Raw genomic sequence first — 20,866 nt, forward strand, 5'->3', positions numbered from 1 at the left:
CAATGGGGATTTTTTTTTAAACCCTAAATACCACATTTCCCTCACCTGCAAACTCTATAACATGACCTAGAAGAGAGACTCCACATGATCAAACCCAGACCTTCCTTTCTAACATTATCTCAGACCACTCTCCATCCTGTTCACTACACTCCAAGACCAATGGCCTTCTTTGGCTTTCTAGACCTAAATACTACACTCCTGCATGTCTAGAATCCTAACGTTTGGTTTCTTTCTTCCTGTCCTTCAAGTCTCAGCTTAAATGTCAGAAGAGCCTTCCCCATTGCCCTTACTAAAGTAGCTTGTCCCCATTACTCATTATAATATCATCCAGGTCATTTCTTTATATCTAAAATTGTCTCATATATTTTTTTTTTGTCTCCTTACTCCAACTCCCACTAGAGTGTAAGTTTTGTGTGGCAGGGATCTTATGTGTCATGTTCCTGCCATATCCTAGTCCAATGCCTGCCATATTGCAGGCCTTCAACGGATTGATTTTAGTTCATTCTGGACAAGTAAGAATGTTTAACATTTAAAGGAAACCTAAATAAAATACTGCATTATGCAATCTGCTTTGATGAGCCCGATTAGCATCTTCAATTCAAAAACTATTTCTGACATGAAACTAAAGTCCTTTAGCTACAAGTTAAATTTTCAGTAAAGATAGTCATTTTTTCACCCTTCAAAGGCTAATCGATTCTCCTCAAAACTCTCTTTTGTTTCATCTTTTAATCTCTTATAGTCATAGTTTTCCTCTCAATTCCCACATACATCTAGAAAGATTCTAACCAAAACTGAATAGTATATTTGTAGCTTAAAGCCTTCAGCCAGCTTAAGAACAGCATCAGACTTCTGACCACCATGAGAGCCAGACACTTTATTACAATCCTGAGAAAGAAGTCAAAATTCAATCACTTTTCATATCACATCTTTGTTATTTGCTCATACTTTCTTGCTAAATATTCTGGCCTCCATTTAAACCACTGACTGTTTTTTTCACCTAGTCTGTTCTTCAAAGCAATATATAACTCTATTTCTCTAAGCTGCTATTAGCCCCTTTTTTCCAGTTTTTTTGCAGGAGGTTTACTTTGTAGGAGAACTCTGAGTTTATACAACCAAGTACTTAAGAGCAGGAAGCACTAGGTAAACCTATACCCTACAAGTAGGAAGACAGCAACTTTTAAAGTCCATTTTCCCATGTCTCTAGTTTGGATATGGTTTGTCCCTGCCAAAACTCACGTTGGCTCTGGATCCTCAATGTGGCCATGTGGGGAGGTGGGGCCTAGCAGGAGGTGTCTGGGTCATGGTGTGGATCGCTCATGAATAAGATGGATGCCCTCTCTGGTGGGGAGGGGAAAGTGGGTGAATTCTCACTCGGGGGTAATAAATTAGATCTTATGACAGTGAGTTATTACAAAGAGTCTAGCTTTCTCAGTTTCTCTCTCCTGCTTTCTCTTCCATGATGTTACCTCTTTGCACGCATCTGCTCCTCTTCTGGTGTCTGTCATGAGTTGAAGCAGCCTGAGGCTCTCACCAAATGCAGCTGCCCAAACTTGAACTTTTCAGCCACCAAAATCATGAGCCAAATAAACCTCTTTTCTTTATGAAATACTCAACCTCGGGTATTCTATTACAGCAACACAAAACAGACTACCACACCTAGATTTATACATTACTGAGAACACTTAGTGCGGAAGGGTCCATCATATCTCCTATTCTCTCCCCCAGCTATCCCTGCCTCCCTTCATTAACCACTCCTCGCTGCTCTCAGTCTGGATTAGAGAAACACCACTCTGTCCCCCTCTGCCACATACCCTGATTACACCACCTCCCCTTTTCTGTCCTCTTGACCCAAAAACAGACCAAAAAAATGAGGAAACCAAAACAGTTTTCTCAACAAGCTAAATTGTGAAAATAATTGGGAAACCCAGAAATTTTTGAATGGTATCTTAAAGCTTTTTTTTTAAGTTAGTAATAAATGGGCCACACAGAACAAGTTATTCAAAAATCCCTTTAAGACTTCAAGGTAGTAAGTCAAAAAACAAGCAAAAACAAAGACTCAGGCTTCCAGAAGGTCAAAATTCATGTTTTTCAATCAATCTTAAATGTTCGGCCTTGACACTCCACCAAGTATTTGAACATACCACGAATTCTTCAGAATGAAGTTAACACACAACAAATATTACAATAATATATTCTTTTTTTTTTTTTTTTAGAGACAGAGTCTCACTTTATGGCCCTCGGTAGAGTGCCGTGGCCTCACACAGCTCACAGCAACCTCCAATTCCTGGGCTTAAGCGATTCTCTTGCCTCAGCCTCCCGAGTAGCTGGGACCACAGGCACCCGCCACAACGCCCAGCTATTTTTTGGTTGCAATTTGGCCGGGGCCAGGTTTGAACCTGCCACCCTCGGTATATGGGGCCGGCGCCTTACCGACTGAGCCACAGGCGCCGCCCTACAATAATATATTCTAAGATTATCCATTCCTTTGCCTTTAATTCATTCATATTATAAAGAAATATTAAAAGGTGTACGTACCTTAGCTGGAGGCACTTTTCCAGCAGCTGTGATCTGACCGGTAAAAAACCGTCCAAAATGATTTGCTGCTAGGACAACAGCCTTATAACTTTTAAAAAAAAACAAGCACAAAGATAAATAAATAATTCCATAAAATGAAAGGTCTTAGGCTCGTGTATTACAAGTCATTAATAAAGCTTTATCAAAGAATAATAGCTAATATTTATATAGTATTTAACATGTGCCAAGAACAGTTCTAAGTTTTGTGTACATGGGGGTCATTATGATAGTTTTGAGATACATAAAAATCAAGAAACATAAAAGCCACGCAGATGGAAACAAAGGAAACCCTCCCAGCAACACCAGCAAGCCAGGCAAGCTGAGAGTTGCCCAGGTGAATCAAAGGACACTCTTGACTGTGTTTCTTGGTCATTAAATAATAGATCATAACACAGCCTGTCTCAAAACTTTCATAGTGACTCACCTATGCTTACTCCTTTAAAATTTACAATAGGATTATGGATAGAATTATTACCTTTATTTCTCACTATTTATAGAGACAGGGAGACAGAGAGAGATTAAGAGACCTGCCCAAGGTCTCAGCTTAATAAACGGCAGACCTACAAGTCTAACTCAGCCAGCCAGCCTATGGAGGCACAGACTCTTATCAACAACACTACCCAGTCTGTCCACAACAAATACCGCAGAAAATCAGTTGGGATGGAAAAAGGAATGAAGGAAAGAAAAGAAAATGCTAGCAATGGCTTTCTTTGGGTACTGGGATTATTGATCCTTTACACTTTCTTTTTCTGTTATCCCAACTGTTCTTTGATGACTGGCAAAGTGCTTATATAACATGTTACATACATAGTTCTTATTTGCATTAGAGGGGGACGAACTTTAAAATTAAAAAATTAGCTATATGCTTGTACAAAAAAATTCCACCCTCAAAAAACAAAAGAAAAAACGTTCCCTTGATCTTATGGTTGAAATCCAGAGATTTTTGAGACAGTCTGACTTCAGTTCACCTCCTACTTCTATGACTAATGAGCTTTGTGACCTTGGGAAAATTTCTTTAGTTCTCTAAATGTTGGTTTCCTCATTTATAAAGTGAAAACAAAAAGGGCATCTATCTCTTACACTTGTTCTGAAGACTAAAGGAGTTAATACAGGTAAAGATAATGCCTATCACATAGAAAATGCTCAATAAATCTTTTATGTGTTAGCCACAGAAATGAACTACGCAATAAAAGCTAATAATATGCAGCATCTTTTCTTTAATAGGTTATTTTTTACATACTACACTAACTTCCTTTTCATATCATTTCCTATTCAAAAGGCAATGTGATATACATTCACTTGGTAATATAAATCTGCCTCAGTATTATTATAATGCAACTACTAAAACTCACCCATTATTAAAGGCTCTCTCTAATCATATTTTTATGTCATAATGCTTGATATAACAATTGATGCAAAAACGTAACAATCACTACCATCACTTTGAATTAGTCATACTGAAAGAGAAAAACACGATTCTAGAGATTCCACGATCAGTCTTACTTCTGAATGCAAGTGACAGAAACTTTCAGGGGAAATGTGACAAAGATTCAAAGGCCACTGTGGAGAAATTAATTTTGGAATTGATGTTTGAAAAGATTCAGTTGCTATTCTCAAAAAAAATTACAAAAGTGAAGCTGATTACATAGGAAATGTACAAGAAAACACTGCTAGTGGAAAAACATGATACATTGGGCATTTCCTTGATGACAGCAAAAAAAAGCTCAGAATGAACAGTAAAGAAGTGGAAGCAACATGCCTTCACTGTAACTCAGCTGCATGTCTGAGTTAGACAGACGATGGTTTAGCACACACCATGCAGGTACATATACTAGATGATTCATTTCATGTGATGCTCTCCGCATATATCAGCTCAGAACATAAAAGAGTGCTTCCTCAAACTGCATCCTATGGATCCCCAAAGGTTTAAATTTCAGACACATCTGAGGCTCAAATGCACAGGATACAGAAAAAGCATGGTTGGGGCCGTTCCTCTCTACTCAGTTCAGCCACAGCCATTCAGCTCTTATTGGCTTTATTTATACTGCCTCATAATACTTCATTTGCTCAAAAGATTTGCAGCTACAACTGCTGATCTAGAGTTACTAGTTCTGATCTCACTTCACATTGTGCATTTCACATGACAGAATCAACAGCACCTGGAACATATTCTTCTTAGTAAAGTATCTCAAGAATGGAAGAAAAAGTATCCAATGTACTCAGCCCTACTATGAAACTAATTTATGGCTTTCACAGGAAAGCTATAACCCAGTTATAACCTAAGAATAGGGGGAAGGGGGAAAGGGAGGGGAGGGAGGGGGAGAGGGGTGGAGGGAGGGTGATTGGTGGGATTACACCTGCAGTGCCTCTTACAAGGGTACATGTGAAACTTAGTAAATGTAGAATGTAAATGTCTTAACACAATAACTAAGAAAATGCCAGGAAGGCTATGTTAACCAATGTGATGAAAATGTGTCAAACGGTCTATAAAACCAGTGTATGGTGCCCCATGATCGCATTAATGTACACAGCTATGATTTAATTAAAAAAAAAAAAATCCAGAAAGAAAAAAAAAAAAAAAACGAATCAACAGCACCCTTAAAACTTGACATATTTTCTACATAAAACGTATGTAGAAGGTCGCACATTTCTACAGTGTATAATATACCTCTTCTGCAAACTAAATCAATATAGCAACAATTTATTTTCTCCCTTAATATATTACTTACACCATAAAACACATCTTCTCACAAACTATTTGCCACATTACATCAAGGACAATAAACTGTGGTTTTGACTTGTCATTTTGTTTATTGCATCTCATTCACATCAAAAGTGAACAGCTAAAATGCAAAGTAGAGTCTGTGGCATATTAGATATGCTAAAATATCAAACAAAAAAAGACACTTTCAGCTCATGTGTCAGCCATAAAAAGTTTTATTTATGTTAGTCTTCTTTTATGTGCTTTTTAAAAAATGATTTTCTTGGGTGGTGCCTATGGCTCAAAGGAGTAGGGCACCAGCCCCATATGCCAGAGATGGCGGGTTCAAGCCCAGCCCCGGCCAGAAACAGGCAAATTTGTCAACTACTGATAGTTTCATGCATAAAATCTAATTTAATTAGTTTCTTAAAGAAGATTTCATAGCATTCTCCCATTTCTTGATTTTTCCCACCCACTAAGGTGAAGTCAGCAACACACTGCATGTGGTTATTACCATCCCTCACCCATGGCGGAAGCCTGCTCAACACAGCACTCCAGCACAACAGAGGGAGTACAATCAATAATAAGTTATTTTACAACAATATTTACCACAATAAGCATATTTTAACATAACTAAAAGAGTGGAGTTGGAATTTTCACAACACAAAGAAATGATAAATGCTTGAGGTGATGCAGATTCCAATTACCCTGATTTGATCATTATACATTGTGTGCCTATACCCCATGGTTGCACTCTTATGTACCCATAATAATTAAAAGCAAAAAATAGTTTTATAAATGTGAAAAAGAAAAAACAGCACCCCATGCATCAATAAGGAATGTCTTAGTGGTAGCAGGCAAATGAAGCTAATTATCACCTTGGCCTTAAAGGTAAGAGGACACAGCCCTCCATTACTGATAGGGGCTTTGACACCAGAAGCAACATCCTCTAGAGTACACATTTTCTGTTCATTACATGTTTTATGGATTTACTTAAGCAAAACCTAATTAAGCTTTGCTGTCTTAATTAGGTACATATTAGATTTAACATGAGACTGCCAATACTGAAGCATTTTTGACCTACAAAGAAATTTCCATCTAATACTACATATATACAAGTATATACTCACATATGAAATACAGCATATTCCTCAGAAAATATGACAGTTATTTCCTTTAATGGATGAAAACACTTCTCTTCTACCCACAAAGATTAAAAAGGAATATAAATAGAGTTCATTTCCTATTTGATTCCTGTGAATTCTAAAAATAAGAATCAAATGAATCTTAAAAATAATTTGTCTACTCTCAAAAGGGCTACAACCTCTGACAATTATTACTAACAAAATCACTGTAAGAGAGAAGAGCTACAGTGTGAATGTTTCTGTAGCACCATTGTGCTTTTATTCAATTGAAATGGAAAAGAATCAACCTACCCAGCAATGTTGGCCATGGAGCTTAGCGCATCATATCCCTGAGCAATTGTGACTCTTGGAACCTGGTCCATTGCCAGAACTGTAGTTTTTCTTTTAGAAAGTTTATTTAGCAAGTCCGGATTTTGTGCTGGGTAAATAAAACTAATCAATGTTCCTGATGTCTTTAAAAGATCAGCTTCATGAACACCTAATGTCGGATTAACCATGGGGGCTCGCACCTGAGAAAAAAAGTCAAAGTTAAAAATATAAATACCTTAATCATATTCATAAGCAAACAGGACCATCTAGACCAGTGATTTTCAACTGGGTGTGCCAGGGCACACTGGTATGCCATCAGAAGATCTTAAGTGTGCTTTGAAAATTTTTAAAGATCACTGATTAAATTATTTTTGAAAGAAGTTTAAAGTATAGTATGTATATTCTTTTTTTTAGTCTTTTTTATTGATCAAAATAATTCTAAGTGTTGCATTTAAGTGTTGTCATTGTTTAGGAAGCCCGGGCCTGCCTCCAACCCAGCAGCCTTGGGGTATGTGGCCGGCGCCCTCTTCCCTGAGCTACGGGGGCCAAGCTGTGCCGTGAGATTTAAAAAAGGTTGAAAAACACTGGTCTAGACGATATGCTATGACTGCATTAACACTCGGGAGAGAAATCTTCCATCAGATAATCTAGAGAGGATTTCCGACTAAATTCTTAAGCAAAGTAAGGCACACAAAGCTGTATACCAATCTGTCCTCTGCCTAATGACCTATGAACTCATCTGAATAAAGAGCACACACACACAGGAAACACAGTACTACATCAGGGTTAACAATTAACTGTAGAGCAGTGAAAAAATATGGAGGTTCTACAACAAACCTACCCTCCCAAAACCTACTGCTGTGGTAAAATCAAGATACATTAGAATGAACAGGAAGTTTTTGTTGTATGTTCAAAGATTCAATCCTTTATAATTTAGGCAAGCACAAGCATTTGGAGTGGTGAGGCATTAAGAACACTGTAAACTAAAATCCTCATGGTAGTAACTATAGATTGATGTCACCTTAAAATTCCAGGTGACTATTTACAGACAAACACAATTCAAACTAGTAGCCCTTCCTGAATTGGGTTTAAGCAAAAAGCTACAATACATTCTGTTAAGTACCAAATAAGTCAATAAATAGACACTCCATATGCTTGAAAGTCTCAAATGTCCACTTTTTAAAGCCAAATTTTAAAAATTCTGTTTTAAAAATATTTTTAAATGCTTTATATCCAAGTTTAGAACCAATCATTAACTAAAATGTATTATTTCATTAGCTCCCAGTTCATAGTAGTGCTTTTAGGCAAGTAAAGACAGAAAACATAGCCTCTGGGACTTATGTTTTAAATACGAACACAAACACCAGGTCAATAATTTCATCTCACAGCATTTCACCTCAATTTACCTATGAGAGACCTTTGTCTGTTATTCCCATTTCAGTTGTTGATCTGATGATGCATGTGAGTCTAGGTTCTGGACTTTAATTAAGACTCTCTGACAAGGTCTATTTTTCCTCCTTGAAAATCTATAACATAGATTTAGTAGAAATTAGAGGACAATTTTGAATTGATTCTACTGGCCCCTATCAAATGCTCAGCTGAGACTATTGGCATCTGAGCAAATTAAGCCAATAGTGGAGCACATCCTGAACGTGCTCCTCAGGCTATGAACAGGTTGACTCAAAATGAAAACCCCAAGGTCAATACTATATAAAGTTATGTAAGTTTCTGTATTATAGAATTTCTCAGCACACTTTCATAATGCTCATTCACATTGTGAATCCTTAAAAGGAACACAGAGCACTTCTAAAATCTATATGTACTTTTATATCCTTTTTTTCAGAAAACATAGCCTCTGGGACTTATGTTTTAAATACAAGCCATTTCAAAAGATTTTGATTTAGTACATTAGAATGAATTATACTTATGCTCCTATTTTCCCAAGTTCTTTTACTATATATCAGGTTATACCACCAAGTATCTGAAACTTAAAACTTTAAAAATCTTTAGCTGACTTACAATGTATCTCCATACTATTTTTTTGTTTGTTTGTTTTGAGACAGAGTCTCACCCTGTCGCCCTGGGTAGAGTGCTACGGTGTCATAGCTAATAGCAATCTCAAACTCTTGGGTTCAAGTGATCCACTTGACTCAGCCTCCCGAGTAGCTGGGACTACAACGACCTGCCACAACACCCAGCTAGTTTTCCTATTTTTAGTAGAGACAAGGTCTCACTCTTGCTCAGGCTGGTCTTGAACTCCTGAGCTCAGGCAATCCACCTATTTCAGCCTCCAAGAGTGCTAGGATTATAGGCATAAGCTACCATAACTGGCCCATACTATTTACTATTAAGTTTCTATAGTGAAAATTGGTTTACATCTTCTGCAAAACCACTTAAGATCTTATCAAATTATTCAGTGGACTTTAAGTAAGGGGAGGGGAGACTATGTGATTGATTCCTCTTAAAAATTAATGTAGAAAAAAATCTTATCTTTACTGAAAAAGTGAGATATTTCTGTTTACTTTAATAAAGCAAGAGGCTTAGGATTTAACAGTCAACTCGTTATCATCTGTGCTAGACTCTTCATACAGTCCCCTTTTTTCTACAGGATTTTTTACTTCCTATTTTAATTCTAATGTTATTCAGCATGTGGATTTCTATTATACATTACCTTAAGACCTTGTTTGAAAGTGAGGCTACACAACACTCAACCTAATGCTGCTTTCTCCAGAATAGTCATGCCCTCTCTAGAAATAGCAATTATGTCAGTGTAAATCACTGTGTCTTCAAGTATCAGAAGATCACTGTACATTCAGTCCCAAGTCTTCTTTCCATTCTAGCAACAGTTAAATACTCACCTGTGGGTATTCTGGGTCTATATGAACTATGTGGTGCAAATCTTCCCTAGCCAATTAAAAGGAAATTTCCATATAGCAAACATATAATGAGGATCACTTTTTCTCTTCTCATAGTGAAATACATTGCCTGGTAAGAGTTCTATCGGAGCATGAAAAATATTCACAACATGCAACCATTTCTTTAAAAGGCATCATTTGAAAATAGGAAAAGCTGTAACACCAGAGAAAGTAACTTAAATTTTTTTATGAAAAAGAACAGAAAGTCAGCATGCCATAAATGGGAGCGGGGAAGGGAATAATTACTTTGACCACCAAATCAGAAGCCAGTGCTTCCTTCGTCCCTTGGATTTGGGCACCTGCTGCTCTATAGTGATCATCTGAGAACTTGGAAGCTTCACCCGCCCCCGATTCCACGACGACATTAAAGCCCTGTTTGACCAAGGCCTGAACACCAGCAGGAGATAACGCCACTCGCTTCTCATTTTGGAAAATCTCCTTGGGGACTCCGATAGTCAGTTGCTTATATGGAATTCCTACAAACAGACAAAAGCAAAAAAATACACTGCATAAAAAACAAAAACAAATCCGATGTTTAATAACAGATTTCATAAAATGGAACTGGGCAGTCTATTCCTCAAAATATAGTCACACATAAGAAATTTTTATGCTCACTGTCCTGAAAGTTCTAAATACAGCAGAACCTCTGTAAGCTGACCACCCAAGAGGCTCTAACACACTGGCTGACATAAGGAACTAGGCCTACAGTACTGATACATACATGGGGTGCATGTCCAGTCTATGAAAATAAGGTCAACTTAAGGGGGTCCAATGTAGGAAGGTGGTCAACTATGGAGGCTCTACTGTATTTAATTGGTGGTTCTTTTTAAGGCAAATGACAAGTTTAGTTTACTCTTAGGGGAAAAAATGGATTGAGAAATCACTCAGCATGTTAAATCCACTCATCCAACTAACCCTCTTGGGGAGTCTTGTCCTTACTTTCAACAAAGATAAAATTGGCTGTTTTGAAGAAAAATCCTATAACATACACTTTGATGGCCTGCCATAGCCAAAGTCGCCTTCCTGGCAACATGGTCAGAGGCAACTTCTCATAGATTGCTCAGTGTGTTGTATCTTAAGACTCTACATGCTTAGCCACTTACACAACAGATCAGCAACTGGGTCAAAGATAACCCATACAGCAGACATGAGGAAAGCCAGCAGTCACGGCCTATGAGATGGCTTATGCAGGAACGCTGCCTGAGGATACTCTATCTTAGCCAATGCCTACCCAACCCAATCAGATTCTCTCTCAGGGAGTTTAAATAGAACACACACACACAATGGGACCAGGAGATTATTTGAAAGCAGAACCACGAGATATTGAAAGGGAGATCAGCAGTAACAGTGGTAGAAACATCAGTAGTGATATTTAAAGAGGGAATATAAGTCATCGCTCTGAAATCCAGACTAACATTTCACCTCTCCAAGGAATAAATGAGAGGCTTCCTGGGCTCCCGTATGTCCTAAGAATCCATACAATGAACCTTTATCACAAAATATAACTGATGTGATTCTGTTCCTTGCAACCCAAAAGAACCTATATAGTACAGACTTACATTTACATATGGTTTAGGCCAGCTTTAGCTAAAGAACATGAGTTTCTTTTGCTGTTTTACTCATTATTTAAGTATAAAAACATTTTTGTAACAAGAGTATCTGCTTCTATATAGTTTACTAAAGTTTAGGAAATCCACTCTTGCATATATATAACTTTATATGCTGTAAATTAAAAATGAATAAAATTATCTCTATAGAAGAAACTTTTTTTAATTTGTTTAATAGAGGTAGGGGGTACAGGTTGAATTCCATTACATGTATATACTGTATAGTTACAGAGTCTGGGCTTTTACAAGTGATATACATTGATATACAAGTGATATACATTGTACCCCACAGGAAATTTCTCATCCCTCCCCTCCAAAAAATCTCTCACCTTGTGAGTCTCTAATTTCCATTACACCACTTACAGAGTAACTTTTAAGTGAGACCTGAGAGGGATTAAGTTAAGCTGGAAATATCTGAATTGGAACATAATCTTAGATCCCACATTACTTATGTAGTAATAATTCATAATAACCAAAAGGCAAATAAATGCTGAATCTTTCTCGCTACTTGAAGGAGAGGAAGGAAAATAATAGAGAACTGAAAAATATTTGGATTGATGTGGAAAGTTAATTCACTATACTTACCTGAAATTCACTTATCTGACAACTTCAAATTATCTAGGCCCTACATGCCAAAAGTCAAAAAAGCTATCAAAGGTGACTAAAATTATGTCAGAAGTATTTAGGAGCCAACATTAAAGGGCTTCCACTGGCCATATATGACATAATTTGTGCATATGCAGAGAAACTGGTTCAATAATACCAACAGAAATCAGCCAAACCTAGAATGCTGAAAATTCTACAGGACAACAGCTAAATTCCTCAACAAGTAAACTAAAAAGAAAAAAGAGGAAGAGAATAACTTAACTGGACTTTTAACAAGACAACGGCTAAAAAAGAAAGAAAGAAAAGAAAGAATTGAAAAAAAATCTGAATACTGACTAGAATTACTTATCATGCTTTTCAATTTGTAGCTATACATATATTAAAGAAAAAATGTATTCTTTATATTTTAGAAACAAAAAGTATTATCCAGGAAACAGTCAAGAACCAGAAATTAAGCAAACACGTCTCATACATAGTCAATATAGAAATCTTAATTTCCATGGATTTATTCACAAGGACAATTAGAATATCCCAAATGCAGTTAATAACATTTTATAAATAATTATATGACACTTGATAATCTGGCTTTCAGAGCAGTTTGAACAAAAGTATCTGAAGATAAAGCTGGGGGCTGTTGGAGGTCTTAGAGACAGGTACCATGCCTACAGTGACCTGTCATCTGTGAAAAAAAGATGTGAAATCAAATCAAGGCAGATGTAAGAACTCAAAATGCCTACAGTATAGAGGACCTTAATGAATAGAGAAACAGTTCTACAAACTTTAAAAACAAAGAAGGGCATTATTCTATGTGACAAAAGTTGCCCCTAAAAGATCCGTCCTGTTGGTCCACCTTAGTAACACAATACCATTTTTAGTTGGGTATGCTGCCATCTGCAATAGAAGTCCAACAAAAACACATTATAGGTACAAGTGGCCACATGCCTGGGTTCTGACCAATGAGGGACAGGAAGCACTGGAATAGACAGTCTTTGGGCAAGACTGCTGAAAGGGGGCTGACTCAGCTGAGAAGGGTCCCTTTTTGGCCTCTCCTCCTTCTGGCTTTAACCCAGAACAGAAGCACGCAGGGAACGTATCAGGGAAGGTCTTGACTTCAGCTCTCACTCTGCATAAGCTGGGAAGCCAGAGGCAAATTTTGAGTAGAGGAGTGGCATGGTCTTACATTTTAAAAATAGTATTCTCATTGTCTTATGCCAAACAAACCAGAGGATAGAGACTGAAAGCCCATTTAGGAGCCTAGTTTATCAGTTCAGGTGACAGATGAAGGTGGCCTAGACCAAGATGATAAAATTGTCAACGGTGAGAAGATGATACGTTCCATATCCAAAGTAAAACTGACCTACACCTGTAAATGGATGTAAATTGATTTACAATTGATGTAAATTGATGCCAAGGCTTCTGATTAACTATGATCAAGTTGCTATTTACTAAACAGGGAAGCACTAACATTAATGGATTACTAAATTTAATTCCTAATTCCTGAGCATAAATGAACTATATGTAGTAAATTCCCCAGGACTGATGAGGTACAAGGAATTGCTGCTAGGAGAAATGGTTCCTGGGAGCAGTAGATACAACTCAACTGGTTTAGCTTTTTTCTTTTTCTATTATCTTTCCTTGTCTGTTAACACTAGCAACTGGGAACTTCGGTAGTATACAGAAAATATAAGACAGTACTTGTTTTTCTATTTAAAATGATCTCCCTCACAACAATCCCAAGCACTAGGCCACAAAACTGCATGGCTTTTCCTTTTATCTATTGTCAGGAGATCTTTTAGCTCCTCTAACTTGGAGGTTTGACTTACAAACACTGAAATAAGACTTTACCTGGTTTTACAGGAGCTTTACACCACAGCACCTGGTGAGTATGAAATGTTCGTAAAAAATCTTTCTTCCTAGGTAGAAACTTACAGGACCCCAAATTGCTAAATAAAGGACACGAACAGCCAGTCACCACTGTTTTAAGTAGGTTCGCCATGCCGGTAAAAGCTTCCAATTTTCTGAATCCCCAATTTTCTGAAGGCAATTCCCTAAAAGGAAAGAAAATAAAATGTTTACATGCTGAGAAAAAAAATAGACTTTGTCTTTTGGAAATGAAAAACATTTTTCAAAACTCCACTAATCTAAAGACAATTACACATAGTATCTACAAAGAATGTATTTGCTTACTCCTTTCTTAACAGAAGATGCTTCTAAAGCTTGTTTTCAGTTCAGGTATTTAAAACTTAGAATCCTTTTTCCCACAAAAATTGAAGTTAGAAAATCACTATTCATTTTCAAACCTAGGTCACATAAGTCTATTTGACCCTAACATGGGTGGAAAGTTTACACACACATACACACACACATACACTGCTACAGTCAATTCACATCTTACATGAAAGTAATATTCTGAGTCAGCATGCCCAACAAAGATTGCATATAATCAAAGTTACCTTTCACTTTCCCTTAAATCATCTAAAATGCTATGGTACCATGGTAACTTACATTTAGCTACTTAATACAAAAAACAATGTCATCCTATTCAGGGTAACAGGACACAGCCCAGAAAACCCCAGAACTGAAGCTGGCTGAGTGAACACAAGATTCATGTTTGCCAAGTACACTTCTAAAGAAAATATGCATGGATGTGACTCTAAGGAAAAAAAATGAAAGAAAATTTCCCCAGTAACTTTATCACATAGGCTTGTGGCTATGGACGCAGGTGTAACTGTGAACTCTCTTGTCAGTGGTTCTCCTGAGTGGCCACTTTCCGCCAAGTCTAACCAGGATGGTGAGATGTCACTGGCTTCTACTGCTGTTAAGGCTTCAGCAGCTACCTCCATTGCCCTTTATGGTAGTTCCCCAGGGATACATGTCTGCTAGGTACTCCAGCCACCCGCACAATTCCCAATGATCCTCCACATTTCTCATCCTTCCTTTAAGAATGAGAATCAGAGAACTTAGAATTCTATTCATCAAATTCAGCTTACACTACCAACAGTGCACTTAGGTTCTGACCCACCTTGTGGATCCCCAACAGGGCCAAGCACCTGATCCCAGAAGACTCCATAAACAGTCTTTCAGATGAAAAGGGATTTAGTTCATTTTTAATTTCATAACTGTTGACACAACTCCCTGAAGACATTTCTTTTTTTTTTTTTTTTTTCAGGTATATGGGGCTGGCACCCTACTCCTTAAGCCACAGGCCCCGCCCTGAAGACATTAAAGTTGCAGAAAGTGACACTTTCTGTAGTAATGGAAATTCTCAATCCAGGCAGTGCTTATTCGTAAGATGTCCTTTCATTCAACAAACATGCATGCAGGGCAGAGTTTCAGAGGCACTGGTGTTCAGAGCACTTACAGAATCAAACTGGAATGGGTCAGACACTATGAGGTAAGAAAAGTCAATAAGTACTAACACCGCAAAGCAGAGTAACACAAGTTCAGAGTTCTTCAGAGGATCAAAGACAGATCATGCCTCTTAGAGGGTTCAGAAAAGGAAAGGAAAGGCATTCAAGATGGAATGAATAAAATGAAAAAAGCTGAAGAAGAGAAGAATGCAAGATGCATTTGGGCATGCCATTAAAAACGTGTGTAAATAATACTTTGCCTCTGAGTTTTACATTTTCAGTGTTACTACATATGTCATTTCATTTCGGTCCTAAAGTATTCTCAAGTCCAATAAATACCCTCCTCATTCATTCATAGCTCATGTCTAGGGTTATTCATGGCTAAGAATGTAGAGCAAAAGACTTTAAAATTGAGCCGCACTGTCAAAACTTACGTTGAATCTATGCCAAGGACTGAGTTAGATACAAAGATATATTATTTAAAAGAATTCTTGTCTTGAGGGAGATTTTCCCTAAAGTTACTAAAGGATCTACTCCCACCCAACCTCCCCACTTACCCAAGTTTCTCTTCTTGGATCATCTCAGGTCCCCAACAATCACCATTTTCTGACAAAATCTTTCTGACAAAGATTTCCCAGACCTCATCCACAAAAGAATGAAGCTAGCTAGCTTTAATAAAGCCCTATATTGTCCAAATCTGCCACTCACTTACTGTCTGACCTGAACTTCTCTGAGCTTCAGTCAGCTCATCTGTAAAAAAGAGCATAGGAGAGCAGGTTTCTAGGGCCCTTTTAGGCTCTACAAATTTTATGATTAGATCGGATTTTGCAATGCCTTAAAGCTGTAGATGTACTTCATGATCTGAAGTCTGGGAAATTTGTCTTGCCTACTTAGAAAATTGTGATTTGATGTTAAACAAATCCCTGGCAGGAGCATCAGACATCAATAAGGCCAAGGACCTCAGACAATAATTTCTCTGAAAAGTTCCACTTGATTCAAGTTATGAACATGCAGGGCAAAAATCAGGAGGTAGTTTAATGGCAAATGCAACTGGCACTGATATTGAAAGAATATCTGAACCATCTTATCATTGTCCAGTACATATTTATACCAACATAGCATTCCATCTTAATCATCACATTTTCCTCATCCTCACTTTAACAATCTCTTCTCTTTTATTATCCATGTGCTTTTGTGGCTTTGAAGCCAAAAAGGGGAAAATCTTTACAATTCAAAATTTAAAAAGAAAAAGAACAACTTTTTTTTAGTATAGCATTCATGTGGCTGTTTAGTGTTAGTTATTTGGGTTATCTCCCCTGATAGACATTAAATCCTGGAGGGCAAGCACCTGACCAAGAGAGGGAGGACGAGTAATTAGGAGAGTGAACTCTGGATGGGAAGCCCCCACTCTGTAACTTATTAGCTGCGTGACCTTGATAAGTCACTTAATTTCTCCCTGTGGATTTCCTCATCTTTGAAATGGGGATGCTAATAGCATCCATCCCAGAGGGTAATTGTGAGGATTAAAAGAACACAGTATCTTAGGTTCAGTATAGAGTCATCAGTTAACTTCTTATTTTTTTCCAAAGTCTCAAAAAATAGACAACTAATATTTATAAATAAAGGATAATTTCAAAAACAGATCATGCCAAATCTTATAGAGGATAGAAAAAGAAATAATACTTCGAAATCATTCTACTTAATCTGGATACATCTGATATTAAAATTGGAGAAAATATATTGTTATAAAGGGGAAATTACAAACATATTTCACTTATAAATGAGGATGCAATATCCTAAGTATTCTATAATAGACATACTCTTATCTGACAATGTCAATGTTACTTTCTTTGCATTATTATTATTGCTTAATATTTCGATGCAGCAGTCATCTGATTTCTTTTCTGAATGTATTTATTGTCGTTCGTTCTTTTTGAGGTTTTTGTTTCTAGTCCTTATCTTAAACATTGTTATTGTTATCAAATTTTAAGCCTTTTTAATTCCGTGAAGGCAAAAGTGGAAACCTAATAAACACGTGTATATGTAAAAAAATAATAAATTTTTTTTTTAAAGAACACAATATCTTTATTAGCTGTTACATCCTCTCTGTTACTTCTGGCCCAGTGCTTTGCACAACAGAGGAAGTCAATATTATCTTTTTTTTTTTTTTTTGGTTTTTGGCTAGGGCTGGGTTTGAACCCGCTACCTCTGGCATATGGGACCAGCGCCCTATTCCTTGAGCCACAGGCGCCGCCGGATATTATCTTTTGACTTAATTAATGAGTAACTAGGGCTAGATAACCTAAGCTTGGGTACCTACTGAGTACGTTCTCCGATGAGTTTCAGGGCATTTCCTTTGAAAATAAAATGTTTGTGTAACCCTGGGAAACACTGATCTATCAGCAAAGGTAAGCAGCCAGAGCAGCCTGCTGATAAAAAGGTAATCCCAAACTGTCCATGCAATAAAAATGGTCAAGGTTTGCAAATAAGGGGTGCAGTGAAGAAGAAGAGGGGAGCACTTTAAATAAGAGTAGGTAGGCACGTAAGCCCCACCCACCACTTCCAACCGTCTGTCTCATCAGACTCCAAACAGGACTCCTGAGAACCGCCCAGCACCATGGGCGAATAAAGGGCGCCTGCGACAGTAAACAAGTCCGTCTTTTAAAAGTGAGACATACCAACAAGGACACAATACCCTACCCAGGCAAGCTTAGCTGGGCAGGAGAGGTGACCTCGCCCAAAGCCACTGGTGCCATGCCATCGCCACTCACTGGTGTCACCCCTCCCTCGACAACCAAACTGCCACAGCTGGCATTTGCACCGGACCGCTATTTATATCCTCCTGCGCAAGCCGATTGGCTCATGCAGCATAATAGTCATTCCTGCCCTAGAGTTTGAATCAGCTCTGCCCAGCGCCCCCTCCCCCGCTGTCTCTTCCACCTAGCCAGCCTGGGCCCCTTTCTCGGCTGCAGGAGCTTGCACCCAGCACCACCAGTCCGCCCCCACATACACTCCCGACTGTTGCTCGCCATCTCCTATAACCCCACCTGTGAACCCTCTCCGAACTCCCTCAAGGCTCAAGCCTAATGGGGGGGGGGGCGGAGGGGCGGAGGGGTGGAGGGCAGCTGCCACCCTTCTGGGTGCAACGTCCCTCAAAGGTCCTCGATGACTTCCCTGTCACCCCTCGGCTTGCGGCCGAAATGACCCTGTACGAGTCTCGCTGGCGCCCAAATCTCTAAGATCTACACGTGCACAGCTGCAGCCTCGTTCCCTGGTCTCTGCGGGGACCTATTTTCCGAACCCCCCAACCCACCCACTCCCTTCCACGTCACGCCAACAGAGACAAGAGACAAGTAAGGGCGCCCACGGAACATGGTATTTCTTCCGCGTCCAAGCCTCAGGCCTGCGCCCTGAGCCCCTGGCACCGCGGACCCCGCCGCCCTTCTGCTCTTTGACAGCTTTCCGTCTCCGCGGGGGCTGCGGTCCTCAGGCCAGGCCGCGCCCCTCCCCAGCTGCGCCCAGGGCGCGCGCTCCGCCGGCCCGCACCGCCGGCGCCGCCGCGCTCACCTGGGCCGGGAGGCAGGGTGGCCGTAGGCTGCACGCCGCTGGCCGCGAGGGGACGCCGAGCTGGCAGCCCCGTCTCGGGCCCCGCGGCGCTGCGCCTCCAACCCGGAAGAACAGCCCCAACCCCGCGGCGGAGGCGGCCACGTGACGGGGCCCCCACCCCGGCCCTGCGCCCCCTTCCCACTGGGCCCCTCCACCCGATCGCCCGCCCTCTCTGCAGACAAGAAAGCGACCTTCGCGAAATGCCCCCTTTGAGCTCAAAGGCCGGTTACCCCAGCGCGCCCTTCCACTCTTGGTGGCAGCCAAACCCTCTTTGTCTGCCGGGGCCCGCGGCCCCCGCCCCGCCTCCGCGCGCTCGCTCGGCCGGTCCCTGTCAATCAAACCTGGTGCCAAACCCGGCCGCTGAAGTTCTCAGGGATACTTTTGTTTTCTTCCCCTGAGAAACCAGTGACAAAATGTGATTTCCTCTCTGGCGTCCCACCGGACCAAATAAGCCTATAAATATAATCCCGCTCTGGGTACCTGCCTTTCCTCTGGCTCTCTAGGAAAAATCAGAACTTCTGTAACTGGGGAGAACCAAAGGGAAGGAGGGAGGAGGCAGAGGGGTGCGAAGGGCGGGAAAGGGGGCGTTATTTACCCCTTCTGGCAGAAGAGGTGGAGTTAAACTCCTCCGAACCGAGGTCAAAGCCGGAAAATTAACACACATCTGCGTACTTGTCTTCCTACGTCAGAACCAGCCTGGAAGAAGCCTGTAACTGTTAATACGAACATCTAGCAGCTGAAAATACCCCTGGTGAACGTTAACTTTCTTGACCAGGCCTAGGCTGTTTTCGTCAAAACTGTTAAAGGACTCTGACCTAGCTGCTCTTTACACATAGTTCTATTACTTCCTCTGCAGGTGTATTCTGACTAAAAGTGGGAAGAATAAGATAGAGAGTGTAAAATGGTTCACCTACCCAAAGCTCAATCATTATGAAATGTAATGACTTCATAATGATACTTAAGAGAAGTAAAAGAACTATGAATCTAAAAGACATAAGGCAAAATGTCTCTCCACAGACATCCAAACAAGGTAAAACACTGCCCCTGTCCTGGAAGAGTTCGCAGACAGGAAAGGACACGGCCCCATGTTTTAAAATTCTCATGAACCATGACAAATGTTACCATAGAGACAGATTCGGGATGTTGAAGGTACAATGAGGCAGGAGTGGTGATAAGGATTTAAAACCAAGTTCTTGTTTTAAAACAATACTCTTTGTGGAGGGAAGGGGTTGCTTCTTCTTCACGGTTTAAAAATCAGTGTTTCACAACTGCAGACAAGTTTGTTCTAGATGTCTGGAGACATTTTGGTGGTTATACCTGGAGAGGGAAGGCCTCTAACATGTACAGACCCTCACAAAGCTTTATCCAGCCCTAAATGTGCTGAAGCTGAGATCCTCACTTAAATTAATCCTCAATATGTCATTTAATTTGACTTATCACATGAGAACAAATCCAAAGGTAACATACTGCTTTTCACATTTGAAAATAGTAAATAGTAAGTATATCATAATTTTAACAATAAATCTATGATATTTTACATATCGTACATATAATTTGGGTACCATTTCACCAAACATGAAAAGGTTTATCATTTGGAAGGTTCTGTTTCAGTTCCTTAAACTCCTATAGATACTTGCAGTATATTCACCATACAGGGAGTCCCCAAAGAAAATTAGATTAAATCCCAAAAGTTTGTTTGTAACATAGTTGCTTTGGATCTTACACACTGTTTTGGATAAAACATTTGATTAGCAATAATCACGCCTCGGATAAACCTCATTGGCTACGATACTGCCACTGCGCAAAGCTGGATAAAACTTTTGTAAAGATTTTATTTTACCCTATTAAGTTTTCAGAGACTTGTGTTCCCTATTAAGTTGTCAGAGACTTGCCCAGGTGATATCTGCTCCTTCTCCCTGGTCTGTCTTAACCTCCAAACTCTCAACTTAGAATAGCACCTTTCACATACATGCAAGTTTTCAGTTACAGATTGTTCTCTTATTGGATAATTTTTTGATATTTTATAATTAGAATATATGTCAAAATTTAAACC

At 39.4% G+C, this 20,866-nt stretch overlaps 1 protein-coding gene and 1 non-coding gene across 8 annotated transcripts in view; both read right to left on the reverse strand.

Annotated features, from left to right (window-relative positions):
- The window catches only part of NNT (nicotinamide nucleotide transhydrogenase), a 116,518-nt gene extending 97,144 nt beyond the window's left edge, over positions 1 to 19,374 (reverse strand). The window contains exons 1-5 of one of the 7 annotated variants that reach the window (XM_053591076.1): positions 19,298 to 19,374; positions 13,703 to 13,905; positions 9,891 to 10,120; positions 6,712 to 6,929; positions 2,536 to 2,623 (exon numbers count right to left, since the gene is read on the reverse strand). In XM_053591076.1, the coding sequence (XP_053447051.1) occupies positions 2,536 to 2,623; positions 6,712 to 6,929; positions 9,891 to 10,120; positions 13,703 to 13,853 (687 nt within the window). In that variant the 5' untranslated portion in view covers positions 13,854 to 13,905; positions 19,298 to 19,374. The other 6 variants (XM_053591089.1, XM_053591058.1, XM_053591067.1 and 3 more) reach the window with 6 other exon arrangements.
- Positions 19,375 to 20,484: 1,110 nt separating this feature from the next.
- On the reverse strand, positions 20,485 to 20,622 carry LOC128591901 (U4 spliceosomal RNA). Its single transcript, XR_008381703.1, has one exon. It is a non-coding gene; the product is annotated as a U4 spliceosomal RNA (small nuclear RNA).
- Positions 20,623 to 20,866: the final 244 nt, after the last annotated feature.

The sequence above is a fragment of the Nycticebus coucang genome, chromosome 1 (genome assembly GCF_027406575.1).
Source record: "Nycticebus coucang isolate mNycCou1 chromosome 1, mNycCou1.pri, whole genome shotgun sequence".
Taxonomy (NCBI): domain Eukaryota; kingdom Metazoa; phylum Chordata; class Mammalia; order Primates; family Lorisidae; genus Nycticebus; species Nycticebus coucang.